Source organism: Leptopilina heterotoma, unplaced genomic scaffold (assembly GCF_015476425.1).
Source record: "Leptopilina heterotoma isolate Lh14 unplaced genomic scaffold, ASM1547642v1 Lhet_115, whole genome shotgun sequence".
Taxonomy (NCBI): domain Eukaryota; kingdom Metazoa; phylum Arthropoda; class Insecta; order Hymenoptera; family Figitidae; genus Leptopilina; species Leptopilina heterotoma.
Genome location: NW_025110834.1, coordinates 411,769 through 433,025, shown reverse-complemented (window position 1 = coordinate 433,025; position 21,257 = coordinate 411,769). Strand labels below are relative to the sequence as shown.

The following is a 21,257-nucleotide window of genomic DNA, read 5'->3' as shown; positions in this document are numbered from 1 at the left end:
TATGTCCCTCCAAACAGGAGTTCCACCATTTACCACCCCTGTTGGAGTCCACTTTCTTGGCTACACAGCTTCTTTCAAAAGAGCAGATAATCGAATCTCGCAGATATTTCGCTGCGAGTTATAACTCTTCATATGTTCCATAAGAGGTGGGGAAGCACTCCATGGAGGCCTTGAGGTCCTCAAAATATGAAGCCCAATCAGTACTCCTAGGATTACGTCCCCATTTATGTTCCCGATCTTTCGATTCCATTCTGAATGTAATAAGTCTGTGGTCCGAGAGGGAATCTTTATCAGACACCCTCCAGTCCCTCACACCACTCCACACAGACTTGGAACAGATCGTAATATCCAACACATCTTTTCTGTTAATAGTAACGAAAGTTGGCTCATTACCCTGATTTAAAATTTCTAAATCCGTATCTATCAGAAAATCTAAAAGTCTTCTGCCTCTGCATCACAACCTATTATCAAAGGGAGACTTTGCCGTTTCCGTTCTTTTCCAAGTACTTAGCCTTAACAACAGCTAAGTCCCTAGTAGTTAATTCCAATAGAGGGAAAGCGTCTAGACCTTTATAGATCAGGCAAGCCCTTGGAACTGGTTCCTGTGGTGAACTAACTAGCACCCCACAGCTATGCCAATTTGAAAACCCGACTATTCAATGACCGACTCTACAAATGTCAATCGTTTTAATATGACAATTAAAAATTCCGACTCTTCAAAGACCGACTCCTACAAATTTCAAATTTGCATCATATGACAATTAAAGATACCGACTGTTAAATGACCGACTCTACAAGTGTCAATTTGACTAATTTGTTATTGTAAAATTGGTAATTTTAAAAAAGAAAAAGCTCCAGGGATACCTGAGGAATATTGTGAAGAAGGACTGTACCTCAAGTTCTAATTGTTGAAATACCAACCGAGTATGATTTCGAGGATTCAATAAAAAACAATTAATACATTAATTCTGCTTATATTATTTATTAATACATAACATAGCTATTTTTATATATTTTTGTATTTAATAATAATTATATAATCTTATTCCTTTTACTTTAAAAATTACTGTTATCTAATTTCTTGCACTGCGTTACCAAAACATAATTTGCATGGAACAATGAAATAATTTCTTTAAACGTTGGTGATAATATACATAGACTACAGAAGATTAAAAATATTTAATTATAATTCAATTGCTTTTTCATCATATGACCTTTTTTATATGTATATACATTATGAATAATTCCCGATTTATGGAAAGTAAAAAAATTATTATTATTATTATATTTAACAAACAGTGTCTTCAATATTGGTTTATTTTTCACATAAATATTTATAAAAATTTAATTTTTTTACAGTATCTAACATATATTCAATAAAACTGATAACTATATACCTGAGCATCTTATGATAAAACTTTTACAATTTCCTGTACGATTTCAGTCAAAAGAGAGCTATTATCACTTTTTCCATCAATCTTCAAATTACCCACCGCACTCTAAAAATAAAATTCACGTATTAGTTTTATTTTCCAAAGAATAGGTTAACTTAATAATATTTGCCTTTCTTTACTATTACATAAAAAAATAAAAAATTTTATAAAAAGTTTAAATATTCAGAAAAAAATGTTGATATCATTCTTTTTAAGTTCAATTACTCAACACGAAAATAAATAATGTAAACTGTACATTTTTAAATTAATAAAAAAATTTTTTAAATAAATAAACCACTTGCTAAAAAATTTAATAAGATTTCCTTTTACCTTTATAAGAATATAAATCTTCCAGATAATTGATTACTAATTTCTTAATAAAATGTAATAAAAAAAACGAGTTGTATTTTTACAATAAAACTTACGTTTTGTTTTAAGAGAAGACATACGTGATGTCCTTGAAGGGAATGTCCGTAGAGAGAAGCAGTATCGTCAATTTGCTCAACAAGAGTGAGATGACATTTTTGACAAATTTTATTTAAAGCATCGCTAAAATCTTCACATCGAGATACTTCTTTTTTTATTTTAGCTGTTAGTTGGCCACTTTTTAATAACTCCGTGAGAATATCTCTATGTGAAAGATGACCAATCATAAAATTACTGCACGACAATTGCATTGTAAAATCAAGTTTCTCTTGCACCGTTCCTATTGAACTTTCTACCATGTAAGTCAAACTTCCACGCAATTTTTGAGGAAAAGTAACGTCTGATACAATAATAGAAAGTTCAGCTTCAGTATTTGTTTTCGGCAGCAATTGAAAATTTAATTTAATTCCAAATTCGTCCTGTGGCTAGAAATAAAAAAAGATACAACAGTTCATTTTAAATATAAAGTGAAAATAACAAAGATAGAGAGTTAAATATGAATTTTCTAAAAAATTTTAAGGATTGATGAAAAATAGTGGAGTAGAATATAAAAAACAAAATGTTGATAATTTGAAGAAATATCTAAATAACTAAAATGATGATATTCGCTCTTGTATTTTGAATTTTTTTTCTATTAAGCAGACTTCGCACTCGATAATTAATTTTAAAAAAAGTAGAAAAAAGTAGTTTTCAAACTAAAAAAAGTAATAAAAAAGTAGCTATGGAAAAATTAAAATTGAAGACCAAAAAAACTCGTTTTAAACACTTCACAAAACTGACAAAAATTCCATTGTATATTTTATTTTCCTGACTTTTCCATAACTTTCATCAAAAATATTTATTTATTTCTTATCCTGCTAATAAATTGAATTCCTGCAACGAATTTTATTATTAATGAAAGAATGTAAATATTAATAAAAATAATATAATTCTTGCAAAGAATTTTATAAAAAAAGTTTTAAATAATTGCTTTCTTTCGACTTATTTTTATGCAAATTCTAATTTAAATAATTAAATTCCAGAGAAATTTTTATTATTCATGAAAATAATTGAATTGTTACCACAATTTTTACAAAAAAAATTTAAATTATTGAATTCAGTTTTGCAATTTTATGAAAATAGTAGATATTAAAAATCATTGACTTGCAAAAGGTTTTTAAAAATAATTAAATTTTACAAAGAATTCAATAAAAATTTTTGACAATAATTCAATGTCTGTGTGGTATTTTATTAAATTTTTTTTAAAATAATTGAATTCCTAAAAAGCATTTTATTATTTATGAAAATAATTGAATTCTTGCGAAAGATTTTATTACAATTTTTTTAAAAAATTGAATTTCCAAGAAGGATTTTACTACTTTCAAAACAAAATTGAATTCTTTTGATGAATACTGATATTTACGAAAATAATTGAATTTTGCAAAGAGTTTTATTAAAAATGTTTCAAAATAATTGGATTTTCGGGAATAATTTTGTTATTTATCGACATAATTGAATTTTTTCGAATAATTATTTATGTAAATAATTAAATTCTTGGGAAGAACTTTATTAAAATCTAATAGAATAATTAAATTATTTCAAAAAAATTGTATTTAAAATAATTGATTTCTTTCCAACAATTTTATTAAAATATTTGAAAACAATTAAATTGCTGTAAAAAAATTCTAATATTTTTGTAAGTAATTGAATTTTTGCAAAAAAAAATAATAAAACATTTTTTTAATTAATTGATTTTTCCGAGGAATTGAAATCAAATTTTTAAGAATAATTACATTTATCAAGCAATTCCTGTGAAATTGTATTAAAAATAATAGAAATCCTGCGATGAATTTTATTATTTATGAAAATAATTGAATAGTTGCAAAGAATTTTATTAAAATTTTCAAAAATAATTTAATTCCTGCGATGAATTTTATTATTTATGAAAATAGTTGAATAGTTGCACAAAATTTTATTAAAATTTTCAAAAATAATTTTTAATTCCTGAGAATTGAATTTGTGTAAAAAATTTTATTTTTGAAAATAATTGTATTTTTTTAAAGAATTTTATAAACATTGTTTTAAATAATCCATTCTTTCGAAATATAATAAATATTATGAAAATCTTATTTTAAATAATTGAATTCTTGTGGAAAATTTTATTTGTGAAAGTAATTGAACTTCTCGAATAATTAATTTAAAGATCTGTGGAAATTTTATTATTTATGAAAATAATTGAATTTTGGATGAATTTTATTGATTTTTTTTAAATTCGAATTCTTTTGCGAAATTTTATGAAAATACTAGACATTGAAAATAATTGAACTTCGAATATTTTTTGAATATATAATTGAATCGTTGTAAAGAATTTAATTATAATTTTTAAAAATAGTTTTTTGATTTCTAGTATTAGCGAATATAAAGTAGTGAAAATTCCCAAAAAAGAACAGAAATAGTAGCTTTTAGTGGCTGAAATTTAAAAAAAGTACCCAAATAGTAACATAACGTTAAAAAAGTAGTAAATAGGTTTTAGTAGATGGGTGCGAAGCCTGAAAAAAACTAAATAAATAATAACAAAATTTGAACAATTTTTAATACAGTAAAGAATAAAATTGAACTATTTTCTAAATAGATGGAAAAAATGTACTTACAGATCTCTCAAGTTTCAATGTCGATGAGTCGGATACATTAAAGACCAATTCTTTAACAAGATTTTCTCCAACATTAGTTAAAAGAATAGCCGTTATTACTTTATTCGTTTCAAGAGGTAGCTGTTTTAATTCATACACCATACTTATTGTTTTGTCACTAGCTAACTTTTGATACATGGGAATTTTCATCCCAGGAGAAATCATACTGATTTCCGACAATTTAATATCATTTGATACAATCTCTTTAGAGGGTGTAGAAATTCCAGCTGTTTCCTCATAACCAGATGTTTTTTTCACTTTTTTTTCTTTATTTTGTTTAGATTTTCTCTTGTGCTTAAAATGCTCATTAACATCCTCCGCATGTTTCTCGGCATTTTTTGACTTTTTGTATTTACCTTTCTTACTCTCATGTTTCCTAATGCCAGTGGTATTCTCTTCAGCTTCTTGCGATTTTTCCGTTTGACTCATTAGCCAGAGATTAACACCTTCATCTTCTTTTAATTGCTCATTTGATTGACTTTCTTTTGCATTTCTACGTCTTTTCTTAGATTTGTGATTCTGTAAAATCGTAAAAATTTTATTGATTTATATTAAATTTTATTCTTATATTTAGATAAATTTATTTTTAATTTTAATGAATTAACAACTGTTCAGGGTTGCAACGCTTTTTCTCATTTCAAATTCCCTGACTTTTCCATGTTAAAAAACGGAATTTTTCCAGGTTTTTAAAACTACATTTGTTGCCAACAAAAATTTAATTTTGTTTTTCCCTGACTTTCCCTTGAATTCCAGACAAAATTCTTACTTTTCTTTGACTCTAAAAAATATTCTGATTCAGTTCAAAAATTATTATTCAGAAAAATGTTCTATTACTTCTTTTTTAAATAAATATTTAATCATTATTATTTTTCCATAAGAGTTAAGGTTTTCAAAAATTTCGAATTCAAATCTTTTTGAAATTAGACAATTTAAAAAAAATTGTTATAAAACATGAAAAAATCGATCACTCTGAGTTTTCGACTCGGAGCAATCGATATCTTCGTGTTTTATAATAATTAGAGAGGATCGAGTTTTAAATTCATTATTTTATATTATAAGGATATTGTTACTGTAACTTCATAAAAATTATTTTTTTATCATTTAAAATTGTATTAAAAATAATTGAATCTCTGTAAAAAATTTGGTTGAATTGAGAAAATTTTTTGAAAATAATTAAAATTTTGCAAAGAATTTTATTAAAATTTTTAAAAATAATTGAATTTTAAAGATAATTGAAATTTTGACGAGAATTTTTTTTTAAACTTTTGACCAAAATTGAAATTTTGCGAAGAATTTTATTACTTTTGAAAATAATTGAACTCTTGTGACGAATTTCAATAATATTTCTTTTTAAATAATTAGTTTTACTATTTATTAAAATAATTGATATCCTTTAAAGAATTTTATTATTTATACGCAAAATAATTGAATTCCTGTAAAAAATTTTATCATTTGTAGAAATAATTAAATTATTGGAAAGAAATTTATTAAAAACTAGCAAATAATACGCGCGCTAGTGCGCGGAACGCGGTATTTCATTTGTTATTATTTTGTAAAATAAAATTCTTCTCAGAAATTCAATCATTTTTAAACATTGTAATACAATTTTTCTAAACAATTCTTCTTAAAATTCAACAAGAATATTGAAATAAATTCTTAAAAACAATTCAATTATTTTAAAGAATTATAAATAAAAAATCTTGACAAGAATTAAATTATTTTCAAAACAATTTTAATTACATTTTGTCAAAAGAATTTAATTATTGAAAAAAATGTTGATAAAATTCTTGAAATGAATTCAATTATTTTCAAATTTTTTGATAAAAGAATTCAATAATTTTCATTACATTGACAATTAAATTATTTTTGAAAATAACTGAATTCTTCAATAGAATTTTATTAAATCCTTTTTAAATAATTGAATCTCTGCGAAAAAATTCCTGTGAAAAATTTACTATTTATTGATATTATTGAATTCTTTCAAAGAATTTAAAAAAAATGTTTAAAAATAATTTTATTTTCCCTGGAATTCAATTAAAATTGTATTTAAAATAATTTAATTCCAGCGAAAATTTCATTATTTTTAAAAATAATTTAATTCTTGAATTGAATTTTATTAAGTTTTTTAAATATAATTGAACTCCTGTGAAAAATCCAATTATTTTTTAAAATAATTGAATTTTCTAGGAGAATTTTAAAAAGATTTTTTAAAATAATTGAAATTTCCAAAGAAATCAATTAAAATTGTATTGAAAATAAGTGAAATCCTAATAAGAATTTTATTATGTATATATAATAATTTAATTTATTACTAAGATTTTTAATATTTATAAATTGACTTTTTGCAAAGAATTTTATTACAATTATTATGAAAAATAATTGAATTCTTCATAAAATTCAAATACTTTCAAACTTTCCAGTAAAAATTATTTTTAAAAAATCCACTATTTTTAAGAATATTGAAATAAATTCTCAAAAACAATTCAATTAGGATTTTAAAGAATTTTAATAAAAATCTTGACAAGAATTAACTTATTTTCAATACAATTTTAATTGTTTAATTTAATTCATTTTTTTTATGAATTCAATTAATATAGATTTGTAAATAATAGAATTTTTGTTAAATTTTTCTTATTTAATTAATTCGTTTAAAATTTAAATTTTCTAAAATTTTTTATTATTTATTTTTATTTTTTTATTTATTTCTAAAATTTTTTTATGAAAATTGTAAACGCAACTCTTTTAAAATTGAATTAATTTTGAAATATTTAAGTAAAATTAAATTTCAAGAATAAGCACAATAACACTTTAGAAAACAATAAATAATTTTCCAGGATTCCGATTAAAATTCAAGGTTTATAAAATTCCCTGACATTTCCAGGTTTTCAGGTTGCGTGGCAACCCTGACAACTATTCTATAATTATAAAAAGTACCTTTTCTTTCTTAATATTTATGGATTCAATTTCATTATCTTCGACACTTCGATGTTGCAAAACTGGTAAACCTTCATCCTCCCTTAATGGTAAATCTAAATCAACATTTAGAGCTCGATGTGGATCATTTGCATCAACATCGTCATCGTCATCGCTGCCACTTAACTTTGCTCCAGGTGGCAATTCTCCTATTCCAGTATTCACCAGTTGCGACGGATAATTTTCATTTTGTTCATCTTCTGAACTACCTGATTTCCTACCTGAAAAAATTTTTATAACATTTTTATTATTATTATTATTATTATTATTATTATTATTATTATTATTCCTCGCTCACTTTTTTAAATGAAATTAGCAATTTTCATAAATAAATGAAATTCAAACGGTTTCAATTTAAAATTTTATAAAATTTCAATGTTGAATGAATTTAATTAGAAATTTCAATGAACTTGGATTTTTGAAAAATTTTAATAATTCAAAATCTTCTAAAATTAGTTAATTTGTCAATATATATATTTAATTAATTATTTAAAATAAAGGATTTATAAACGAATTTCAGTTAAAAACACGAAAAAAAATTGAATTTTGTGAAAGTTACAAATTATTGCAGAAATTCAATTATTTTTAAAAGTAATAAAATTCTTATCACAAAATTCAATTATGTTCAAAATTTACAAAAAAATCTCAACAAAATCCCAATTATTATCTTTATAAATAAAAAAATTCTTCTTCAAAATTCAATTATTTTAAAAATTTTTAATAAAATACTTGTCAGAATTTCAATTATTTTCAAAAAATTTCCTCATTTCAATGATTTTCAATATCTACTATTTTAATAAAATTACCCAAAAGAATTCAATTATTTCAAAACAATTTTAATAAAATTGTATACAAACATTTAATTATTTTCATATATAATAAAAATTTTATAGGAATTCAAGTATTTAAAAATTTTTATAAGTTTTTTTCCAATAATTCAATTTTTTTCGTAAATAATAAAACTCATTGTAGAATTTCAATTTAATTATTTTTAATACAATTTTAATCAAATTCCTTGAAAAATGTAACTATTGTAAAAAATTTTATTAAAATTAGTCAAAAGAATTCAATTATTTAAAAATTTGTTAATAAAATTCTTTATAAGAATTAAATTTTAAGAAACATTTAGAAATAATTAAATTCTTCTCCGCAATTCAATTATATTTTCAAAAATTTTAATAAAATTTTTGGCAAAATTTCAAGTATTTTCAAAAACTTTCATCAATTCAATGATTTTCATAAATAATAAACTTTTTACGGGGATTCAATTGTTTTCGTAAATAATAAAATTCTTTTTAGAAATTCAATTATTTTCATAAACAATAAAACTCATTGCAGAAATTTAATTACTTTTAATACAATCTTAATCGAAGTCCTCGAAATAATTCTTAAAATTTTTTTCTTTATTTGTCAAAAGAATTCAGTTTTTTAAAAATTTATAGATAAAATTCTTTATGATAATTTAATATTAAGAAACATGCAATTATTCAATAAAAGTTTATTTTTGTATTTGAATAATTGATCTCTAGTAAAATTTTCTAGGCCTGTGCGGTATTAAAAATCCATAACCGGTTTTCGGTTTTTGAAAAAACCGGTTCTTCAGTCGGTTTTCGGTATTAAAAAAAATACCGGTATATTTTTTTAAACTGGTTTTTTTAAAAATACCGGTATTTATTTTTAAACCGGTTTTTTTTAAAATTGGTATTTTTTTTAAACCGGTTTTTTTTAAACCGGTATTTTTTTAAATACCGGTATTTTTTTAAAAACTGTTTTTTTTAAATACCGGTATTTTTAAAAAAAACCGTTTTTTGAATACGAGTATTTAAAAAACGGTTTTTCAAATACCATTTTATTTAAAAAGAAAACTGGTTTAAGAAAATTTGGTTTATTATAAAAATCAGGTAGTTTTTCAAAAGCAACATTTTTTAATTGATCTGTTAAGTAAAAAAAATCACTGCACACGGAAAAATGTAAGGTGCACATGCTATACCTTTCAAAAAATGTATCCAACAATTAACTTCACTTCATATAAAAACAATAGGAAATAATAAGTGTAAAGTGAATTGAATAGTAAAATTTTTAGACGGGGATAACCGATGCACCAAAAGGTACAGATACTCTCCCAAACATTTTTCCGTGTATGCCTAATAAAAACAAAAAAGATTAATATTTCCCAATCATCTGTTTCTGTTCTGGCTTTATGTCACTTTTGCGCAGGCATAATGCGCAAGTCGGTTAGATTCAGTATTTCCTGAAAAACCGGTTTAAAAAATAAAACCGGTATTTCTTGAAAAACCGGTTTAAAAAATAAAACCTGTTAAAAAAACAAAACCTTAAACCGGGAATTCATAACCGGAAACCGGTTTCCAAGAATACCGAAAAAAAACCGGTATACCGGTTTACCGCACAGGCCTAAAAAAGATTAATATTTCCCAATCATCTGTTTCTGTTCTGGCTTTATATCACTTTTGCGCAGGCATAATGCGCAAGTCGGTTAGATTCGGTATTTCTTGAAAAACCGGTTTAAAAAAGAAAATCGGTTTTTCGAAAAAAACCGGTTTAAAAAATAAAACCGGTTAAAAAAACAAAACCTTAAACCGGGAATTCATAACCGGAAACCGGTTTCCAAGAATACCGAAAAAAAACCGGTATACCGGTTTACCGCACAGGCCTAAAAAAGATTAATATTTCCCAATCATCTGTTTCTGTTCTGGCTTTATATCACTTTTGCGCAGGCATAATGCGCAAGTCGGTTAGATTCGGTATTTCTTGAAAAACCGGTTTAAAAAAGAAAATCGGTTTTTCGAAAAAAACCGGTTTAAAAAACAAAACCTTAAACCGGTAATTCATAACTGGAAACCGGTTTCCAAGAATACCGAAAAAAAACCGGTTTACCGCACAGGCCTAGAATTTTCTCATAAACATTGATTTCAGTTAAAATTTTAGATTATAATTGAATATTAAAAGCATTATAATGGAAATTTTTGAGTAATAATTTAATTTTGAAAAGGTTTCAAATTAAAATTTTTGAAAAATAAAATTTTTCATACTTTTAACTAACAATTCTGTAGAATTAATTTTTTTTGAAAAAGTTTAATTGAATTTCTTTTGAAATTATTTCAAGTTTTTATTTTCTAAATATTTAATTGAAGAGTTTACAAATAATTGAAATTTTGTAAAATTGAATTTTGTAAAAAATGGATTTGAAAAATCTTAAAAGTACTTTTTCAAAAATCATTTAAAAAAATGGATTTATAGAAGATGTTTAGTTAAAAACACGAAAAAAAATTGAATTTTGTAAAAGTTATAAATTATTGCAGAAATTCAATTATTTTCAAAAGTAATAATATTTGTGTAGAAATTTTGTGGTTTGTAGGATCAAATTTAAAATGAAAAAAACTAAATTTTTAAATTTTTTTAGACGTTTCGATCCTCGTTTGGATCCTCTTCAGTAGTTTTATTGATATTCTGCAAATTACATATATTTTAGTTTGATAATAAAATGGTAATGAATTATTTGTATATACATGAATTAGGAATGAATGAAATTTATTAAGAAGACATTAAAACTCATACCTGGTTACATAACACAATTTTTGCACATTATTGTTGTTTCACTTTTTTTTAAAAATTTTTTTAAACATTTAAAAATTATTTATTTATTTCTCATTTTTTAAATTAAAACAAAACACTTATAGACAATACCAATGAATTGAGAAGTGAGATAAACTTGAGATGTGATATGTTTGGCTGTTTTTTAAATACTGAAGACTTTTGACTTTTCGGTTTTAAGTTAACATGTGTTTTAACTTTTATGGTTTGTAAAGATTCTGTATGGCGACTAAGTGGTTGGAAGAAATTGTGTGAGACGTAGTAATATGAGAAATATATATTTTTTAATTTTCTTTTCTTTTATTTTCTTTTAAATTTATTTATTTTTAGTTCCCTATAATTTTTCGTTTGCATTTTTTTCTTTCCTTTTTTTTTTTTTCCCCCTTTTTTTGGTATAAATTATTTTTTAAATCTTTTGAGAAGTGGTAAATAAATTTCTGATAGATGTTCAATATCTTTTCTTTCGTTAACCGAGTTTAAAGTAACAATGCGAGTCATTTCTAAAACCAATCTTTTTCTATATTTTTCAGTTTTATTTAAAATTGTTGTATTATCGAAGTCGAAAGTGTGGTTATATTTGTCAATATGTCTAGTTAGTGCTGTTTGTTTGTCTTGTGGTTTTAAGTAGTCTCTTTTGTGTTCATAGAGACGGTTTTTTAGAAATCTTTTCGTTTGTCCAACATAATTGCCTGGACAATTGTTACAGGGAATGGAATAAACTATATTTGAATTTTGTTCCTTTGTTAGTTTGTCTTTATTGCTTGTGAATATTTGTGAAAGATTGTTAGTTGATTTAAACGAAGTGTTAATATTTTCTTTTTTCAAGATTTTTGCTAATTTTTCTGACATATTTTTTATATAAGGTAAAGATATAAATGTTTTGGAATCAATGGGTTGTTGATTCTGAATTTGTGTTGAATTTTTTTCCCTGTCGTTTAAGGTTGTTACTCTTTTTTTGATATTTGTTTCTATAAATTGAATGGGGAATCCATTATTTATAAGAAGTTTTTTGATTTTAACCAAATTGTCATTATGAAACTGATTGTCTGAAAGTTTAATAGCTCTATCTACTAAATTATTTAACACATTTATTTTATATGTTTTCGCTTGATTCGATTCAAAATGTAAATACCTTCCTGAAAAAATGTCTTTTTGGAACCAATTCGTTATAATTTTTTCATTGTCTTTTATTAACGTAACATCTAAGAAATTAATTTGACAATTCTTTTCTAATTCATATGTAAATTGAATATTTTTGAATTTACTATTAAAAAGATTATAGAAATTTTCTACTTGATCATTTGGTATTGCAGTTAATATGTCATCGACATATCTAAAAAAGAAAGGAAGACAGTGAGGGAATTCTTTGAGGCAAGTTTGTTCTATTAAATCTAATACTGTTGTTGCAAGTATTGGTGACAGCGGGGAGCCCATGGGTAGACCATGTTTTTGCTTAAAATGTTGATTGTCATATTGAAAGTAAGAATTTTTTAGGCATTTTCTTAATAATTCTTCAAAGCGTGTTTTTGGAATTTTTGTGAATGGTTTTATTTCATCCCATCTCGTTTTTATACAATTGATGGCTAAACCAGTTTGTATATTTGTGAACATTGATTTTACGTCAAGAGAAAGAAGTAAATAATTATCAGGGATTGTAACATTTTTTAATTTTGTAATGAGTTCAAAACTATTTTTTACTTGAGATTCAGGAGGTTTTAATGATTTTGTTAGAATATCACTTAAAAATTTAGCAGTCGGATAGGTCGGACTACCAATAAATGAAACAACAGGTCTTAATGGAATGTTGTTTTTGTGAAGCTTTGGTAGACCATATATTTTTGGTGCAATACCATTTGTAACTTTGAGTGTTTTTGCGGTTTCATTTGTTATATAAAGTTTTTCATGTAGATATTTGATATCATTATTAATTTCTTTTTGAATTTGTTGAGTTGGATCAGATTTTGTTTGAGTGTAAATGTGTTTATCAAATATAAGATCTTTCATCTTTTTGTCATAGGATGTTTTTGTCATAGCAACTGTAGTGTTAGTTTTGTCTGATTTTGTGAAAAAAACACGACTTTGAATCAAACATACATAAAATTAATGAAGAGAATCGCGCAGATGTTCGTTTAAAATTTGTACAAATGATAGATAATCAATTAAAAAAAGAAAAATCCAAACAATCATCTACACGATCACATAATCTCTCTTTTAATGAACATTATAAACAAACCAAACTTTTTCTAAAAAATACCCAAAATGTTTTTTTCACAAAATCAGACAAAACTAACACTACAGTTGCTATGACAAAAACATCCTATGACAAAAAGATGAAAGATCTTATATTTGATAAACACATTTACACTCAAACAAAATCTGATCCAACTCAACAAATTCAAAAAGAAATTAATAATGATATCAAATATCTACATGAAAAACTTTATATAACAAATGAAACCGCAAAAACACTCAAAGTTACAAATGGTATTGCACCAAAAATATATGGTCTACCAAAGCTTCACAAAAACAACATTCCATTAAGACCTGTTGTTTCATTTATTGGTAGTCCGACCTATCCGACTGCTAAATTTTTAAGTGATATTCTAACAAAATCATTAAAACCTCCTGAATCTCAAGTAAAAAATAGTTTTGAACTCATTACAAAATTAAAAAATGTTACAATCCCTGATAATTATTTACTTCTTTCTCTTGACGTAAAATCAATGTTCACAAATATACAAACTGGTTTAGCCATCAATTGTATAAAAACGAGATGGGATGAAATAAAACCATTCACAAAAATTCCAAAAACACGCTTTGAAGAATTATTAAGAAAATGCCTAAAAAATTCTTACTTTCAATATGACAATCAACATTTTAAGCAAAAACATGGTCTACCCATGGGCTCCCCGCTGTCACCAATACTTGCAACAACAGTATTAGATTTAATAGAACAAACTTGCCTCAAAGAATTCCCTCACTGTCTTCCTTTCTTTTTTAGATATGTCGATGACATATTAACTGCAATACCAAATGATCAAGTAGAAAATTTCTATAATCTTTTTAATAGTAAATTCAAAAATATTCAATTTACATATGAATTAGAAAAGAATTGTCAAATTAATTTCTTAGATGTTACGTTAATAAAAGACAATGAAAAAATTATAACGAATTGGTTCCAAAAAGACATTTTTTCAGGAAGGTATTTACATTTTGAATCGAATCAAGCGAAAACATATAAAATAAATGTGTTAAATAATTTAGTAGATAGAGCTATTAAACTTTCAGACAATCAGTTTCATAATGACAATTTGGTTAAAATCAAAAAACTTCTTATAAATAATGGATTCCCCATTCAATTTATAGAAACAAATATCAAAAAAAGAGTAACAACCTTAAACGACAGGGAAAAAAATTCAACACAAATTCAGAATCAACAACCCATTGATTCCAAAACATTTATATCTTTACCTTATATAAAAAATATGTCAGAAAAATTAGCAAAAATCTTGAAAAAAGAAAATATTAACACTTCGTTTAAATCAACTAACAATCTTTCACAAATATTCACAAGCAATAAAGACAAACTAACAAAGGAACAAAATTCAAATATAGTTTATTCCATTCCCTGTAACAATTGTCCAGGCAATTATGTTGGACAAACGAAAAGATTTCTAAAAAACCGTCTCTATGAACACAAAAGAGACTACTTAAAACCACAAGACAAACAAACAGCACTAACTAGACATATTGACAAATATAACCACACTTTCGACTTCGATAATACAACAATTTTAAATAAAACTGAAAAATATAGAAAAAGATTGGTTTTAGAAATGACTCGCATTGTTACTTTAAACTCGGTTAACGAAAGAAAAGATATTGAACATCTATCAGAAATTTATTTACCACTTCTCAAAAGATTTAAAAAATAATTTATACCAAAAAAAGGGGGAAAAAAAAAAAAGGAAAGAAAAAAATGCAAACGAAAAATTATAGGGAACTAAAAATAAATAAATTTAAAAGAAAATAAAAGAAAAGAAAATTAAAAAATATATATTTCTCATATTACTACGTCTCACACAATTTCTTCCAACCACTTAGTCGCCATACAGAATCTTTACAAACCATAAAAGTTAAAACACATGTTAACTTAAAACCGAAAAGTCAAAAGTCTTCAGTATTTAAAAAACAGCCAAACATATCACATCTCAAGTTTATCTCACTTCTCAATTCATTGGTATTGTCTATAAGTGTTTTGTTTTAATTTAAAAAATGAGAAATAAATAAATAATTTTTAAATGTTTAAAAAAATTTTTAAAAAAAAGTGAAACAACAATAATGTGCAAAAATTGTGTTATGTAACCAGGTATGAGTTTTAATGTCTTCTTAATAAATTTCATTCATTCCTAATTCATGTATATACAAATAATTCATTACCATTTTATTATCAAACTAAAATATATGTAATTTGCAGAATATCAATAAAACTACTGAAGAGGATCCAAACGAGGATCGAAACGTCTAAAAAAATTTAAAAATTTAGTTTTTTTCATTTTAAATTTGATCCTACAAACCACAAAATTTCTACACTAATATAATAATTGGATCACAAAAGAGTCTTATATTCAGTAATAATATTCTTCAAAAAAATTAAATTTTAATCAAAAGTATTAAAATATTCTTCTTAGGGATTCAGTTATTTTCACAAATAATAAAACTCATCGCATAATTTCAATTATTTTTAATATAATTTTAATCGAATTTCTCAAAAAATGTAATTATTCTTAAAAATTTTATTGAAATTCGTCAAAAGAATTCAATTATTTAAAAATTTGTTGATAAAATTCTTTATGAGATTTCAATTTTAAGAAACATTCAATTATTCAATAAATTATTTATTTTTGTATTAAAATAATGGAATTCTCGTAGAATTGTCTAATAAAAATTTATTTGAAAATGAATTTTAGTTTAAATTTTCGACAATAATAGAATATGAAAATAATTTTTATGAAGTTACAGTGTAACAATATTTTTATAATATAAAATAATGATTTTAACACTCGATCCTCTTTAATTATTATAAAACATGAAGAAATTGATTGCTCCGAGTCGAAGACTCGGAGTGATCGATTTCTTCATGTTTTATAACAATTTTTTTATAATTGTTTAATTTTAAAAAGGTTTGAATTTAAAATTTTTGAAAATCTTAATTAATATGGAAAAAATAATAATAATTAAATATTTAAAAAAGAAATTATTGTTTTCGAATAATTTTACAATTAATGATATTCGTCAAGAAATTTAACAGAACTTTTTTTTTCAATAAAATTGTTTCCTTTATTTTCTAAAAATTCAAAAATTTTCAGTTTCATTTTCAATTAAATTTTCTAATTGACAAATATAATTTATAAACATTTTTTCCTTTATTTTTAAAAAACTTTGTATTTTATTAAAACAATTGAAATTAAGAAATAGAATTGATGCAAATTATTTCCTTATGAAAATTGAGAATTTTCTACAAAAATATTAAGAAACGGGAATATCTAATGTTCTTCTTCCCAAAAGAAAAAAATGAGTTTGTAAACAATATTGTTATTGAGAAATAAAAATTATGCATAAAATGGGTATATTTCCTAATTCTTAATCAAAATTTTTTAACAATTAACAATTTTCTAGTATTTTTTATAAATAAAAAGGAGAATAATTTGCATAATAATTTAGATCAGTCAAACGAAATTTGTTATAGAAAAAAGCATATAACAAACAAAATGGGTTTATTTTTTATTTGTTAAACATAATTTTTGTTTAAATTTTCTAATTTGTAATATTATTTTATTATAAGTCAGGAAAAAATACCTGCATATTTTCGATTTGTCAAACAATACCTATTTTTTAAAGAAAAAAAAAGCAAAAGCATACACAAAAACTAACTTCAAACTGTGGAAAGAATGAATGAAAGAATACGGAGATTAATATAGTTAATAATAATTATTATTTATAAAAAGTAAAACATACCTTTACTTCTTTTTGATCTTTTCTTTTTATCCATCTTTTTATGCTTCTTTTTATTAGATTCTTTATCAATGTTGAAATATTTCGTCGAACATCTAAAGTCGGAAATTTTCAACGAAACAGGAATATCAAGTTCAGCAACGGGAATATTATCAAAGTTTTCACCATCATTATTTGAATTATGATACGACAATGGATTTTTGTTACTCGAAACTTTAAGATAATGGGGATTATTTTCCTGTTCCAACATTCTTGCCTCTCTCTGTTTTTGAAGCTGTTCATTAGTTAATTCATATGATTCTCGTTTAGCAAAACTATCAGATTTTTCGGCTTTTACAAAAATCTCGTTCATATCTGGACCTTCTGAGTCAGAATTATCAGAAGGTGGATTATTGATCCATGAGTCCAAATCTAAGTTCGCTGGTATTTGGACCTGAAATAATTATTATTTTCATTATCATAATCATTAAATTTAGATGATTTATAAAAATTACTATAAATTTAGAATCATTACCTTCTTTTGTGCTTTAGGAGCCACAGGATTTAATTCTCCAACAAAAGCATTTGTTAATTCTAAGGCCAATTCTGGATTTTCTTTTAAACATTCCAGCAGAGCCACTGCAGAACTTGACCTTTCCTGTACTTCTAAATCACTACTGCATATAAAATCGGAAAGTTTCTCCTTGAGAAGGAAAATCTAGAAAAAAAATTTTATTGCACGAAAATCAAGTTTGTGACTAAAAATACACATTAAATAGAAACACGTATAATATTTAGTTCAACCATTTTTAGACAAGAATTATTAATTTTGAAACAAACCTGTTCCATTACATCAGTATTGTTATCTTGCACTGCTTTATTTAAAACATGGGCAGAAAGTTTAACAATATTATGGACATACACTGCTTGAATATGTCCAGGTAATGATGACGCTTGAGATCGAATCATTGATTGCAAAGTTCCCAAGGGATCATCCAGTTCTCTAAAATATTTACATTATTTTTAATATATAATACGTAAAAATTATAAAATTTAAACATATACAGGCTTCACAGTGCCCCTAAAAGGTATTTTAGGGGAAATAGGGGACTGAAAATAAAAAAATAGGGGACTTTTAGGGGACCATAAAAATTGATTAAATAAAGATAAAAATATAATTTATTTATACAGGGTTCCTACAAAAATTTAACTTTATTTTTCCCTGACTTTTCCCTCATTTCCAAACACAACTTTCACTTTTTCCCTGACTCTAAAGAATATTCTGATTCACTCTAAAAATTATTAGATACTCAAAAAAATGTTCTGTTCAATTTATTTACAAATTTCTTCAAAAGTAAAATTATTCGAAAACATCAATAGTTTTATTTAAAATAAATATTTAATCATTCTTTTATTGAAATTAAGATGTTCAAAAATTTCAAATTCAAACCTTTTCAAATTGAACAACTCATAAGAATATTATTATAAAACATAAAGAAATGAATCACTCCGAGTCTTCGGAGTAACAATATTCTACAAGAACATTGTTACTGTAACTTCTTCAAAATTATTTGTATCATTTCAATTCAATTAACATTTTCTAGAATTTTTAACTAAAATTCTACTTTAAATCAATAACATCAATTATTATTATTATTCGTTTATTGTTTAGATCAGCATAAGATCCATACAAAAGAGTATTACATCGAACGTATATTGAGTAAAAATTCACAACAATCATACACTTATTTACTTAACAAAACGGTCTTGTTCAGCTCTACATTTTAAAATCTCGCAAACAATCAATACAAATTCCCTAATCAAGGATGGCTCATTAGTAGACATAACACTAAACCAATATTCAGCTGAATTCGATTTACAATCAAAAATCTTGGAATATTTATATCGAATCATGTTATATGTGGGGCAGAGGGTTAACATGTGTACCAGATTTTCAGGTTCCAAACCACACAGAGGGCAAAGATTATTTATTTCAACATTATATTTTTCTCTTCTTATTATTATCCTTGAATTATAGATATTCAATAATCTTATTTGCGCAAATATACGTTTATAAAACAGAGTCATTCGTTTGGATACCCAGTAAAAAAAAACTAATTCAAATGAATTGAAACGAATTAACATTTTTGGTAGGCTCCAATTCGTATTTGTCACAAAGCGGGATTCACTCAAGCTCTTTGTATATTCAATTGAATTTAATTCAATATGTACCAATTTGTCCAAACGAATTCGCATTCGAAAGAAATGGCCAAGGAATGCATTGAATTCGTGCTAACGAATTGAAAAAAATTAAAGGCTCAAAACTTGTCCAGTGAATTGGTACGGATAGAAGGTTCGGAAGTTCAATACAGTTTCACGAATTCAGGAAAATTGCATCATGGCTCCAATTCGTATTTGTCACAAAGCGGGATTCACGAAAGCTCTTTGTGAATTCTTTTTAATTCATTTCAATTAGTTTTCGTTTACTGGGTATATATGATTTTTCGAAATCTGTACTAATCAGGTTTGGCCAGAATTGCAAACTTTTTGAAATATTAATATAACTTCCGTCTTTTTCCCTTACAATAGACTCATATTTTTTAAAAATTTTTGTCGAGTTTTTAACTATGATTTCCAAAAAGCAAGAATCCCATATTTCTACGAAGCCGCAGACATCATAATAATCACTGAATTTTTGAAACCAGTTACCATTTATCATGCCTGCACTCCCGCTTTTTTTCCTCTTTGTTAGACTCATCAACTCCTCCACACATAGTCTTGGATAACGTGATTGGTCCATCCCTTTTAATTTTTCAAACCATGATGGAGTTAATTTTAATAAAGTGTATGACAATGGGAGAATATCAGTTTCCCTTCTGATTGCTATTGTTGGTGAGTTTATAGGTAGATGTAAAAGTTTTTTTAAGAAAGTTATTTGTACTTTTTCTAGCACATCTATATAATTTAACCCCCAAACCTGAATTCCATAAGCTACAATGCTCACAACAAAACTCTGAAATAGTTTCTTATAAGTACTCCAATTTTCAGCTTTTGAAACTGTTATGATTCTTAAACATGTTTTTATTGCCAGATTGGCTGAACTGGCAACTTTCCCTGTCATACTCTCAAAACCAAGTGTGTCAGAAATGATGAGCCCCAAATATTCAAACTCTTTAACTACTTCAATGTATTCATTATCATATTAAAAATTTTTTATTTTAATGGGACCTTGTCTATTACATTTGAAAATCATAATTTTAGTTTTAGAGGTATTCAATTTTAAATTATTTTCTTCACAATAATGTTGTAACGCATTCAACTTTCGTGTGCATTCTGAGGGTGTGTCAGCGATAATATCAATTATTATTCAATTAAACTTTTTCAAAAAAATTAATTCTACAGAATTGTTAGTTAAAATTAAAAAAAAAAATTTAATTCTACGAGAAATCAATTATTTAAATAGAAAAATAAATAATATTGAATGCTTCTTAAAATTAAATTTTTACGAAGAATTGTATTAAAAATTTATAAAAATATTTAATTTCTTTTATGGAATATAATTAAAAGTTTAATGAAATTTATTATATATTGAAGAATTTTATAACAATTTTTGAAAATAATTGAAAACTTTTTGAAGAATTTTATTCAATTTTTTAAAAATAATTGAATTCCTGAGAAGAATTTAAATAATAATTTTTGAAAACAATTGAATTCATGAGAAGAATTTTATTAAAATTTTTGAAAATAATTGACTTCTTGAAAAGAATTTTTCAAAAATTTTTGACAATGATTTAATTCTTGAGAAGAAATTTTCCTATCTATTTATAAAGATAATTTAATTCTTGACGAGAATTTTTAAAAAAAATGTTGAAAATAATTCAATTTCTGGAAAGTATTTTATTACTTTTCAAAAGAATTGAATATTGTCAAAGAATTTTATTATTTATGAAAATAATTGAATTTTAAAATGAATTTTATTCAAATTCCTAAAAATAATTGAATTTTGTCGACGAATTTTTCTATTCATTTATAAAGATAATTGAAATGTTCACAATTTTTTGTAGATTCTTTAAAAATAATTGAATTTCTGCGAAGAATTTTATTAATTTTGAAAGTAAGTGAATTTTCTCAAAGAATTTTATTAATTTTG

The 21,257-nt window shown here is 24.3% G+C and overlaps 1 protein-coding gene across 2 annotated transcripts in view; it reads right to left on the bottom strand.

Moving 5' to 3' along the window:
• Window positions 1-1,301: 1,301 nt before the first annotated feature.
• LOC122509054 (AP-3 complex subunit delta-1) overlaps window positions 1,302-21,257 on the bottom strand; it is a 51,400-nt gene continuing 31,444 nt past the window's right edge. For both annotated transcript variants that reach the window (XM_043622817.1, XM_043622827.1), the window contains exons 9-15: window positions 17,948-18,110; window positions 17,643-17,825; window positions 17,132-17,561; window positions 7,463-7,722; window positions 4,490-5,047; window positions 1,859-2,284; window positions 1,302-1,499 (exon numbers count right to left, since the gene is read on the bottom strand). In XM_043622817.1, the coding sequence (XP_043478752.1) occupies window positions 1,407-1,499; window positions 1,859-2,284; window positions 4,490-5,047; window positions 7,463-7,722; window positions 17,132-17,561; window positions 17,643-17,825; window positions 17,948-18,110 (2,113 nt within the window). In that variant the 3' untranslated portion in view covers window positions 1,302-1,406. The remainder of the gene's footprint in view (window positions 1,500-1,858; window positions 2,285-4,489; window positions 5,048-7,462; window positions 7,723-17,131; window positions 17,562-17,642; window positions 17,826-17,947; window positions 18,111-21,257) is intronic.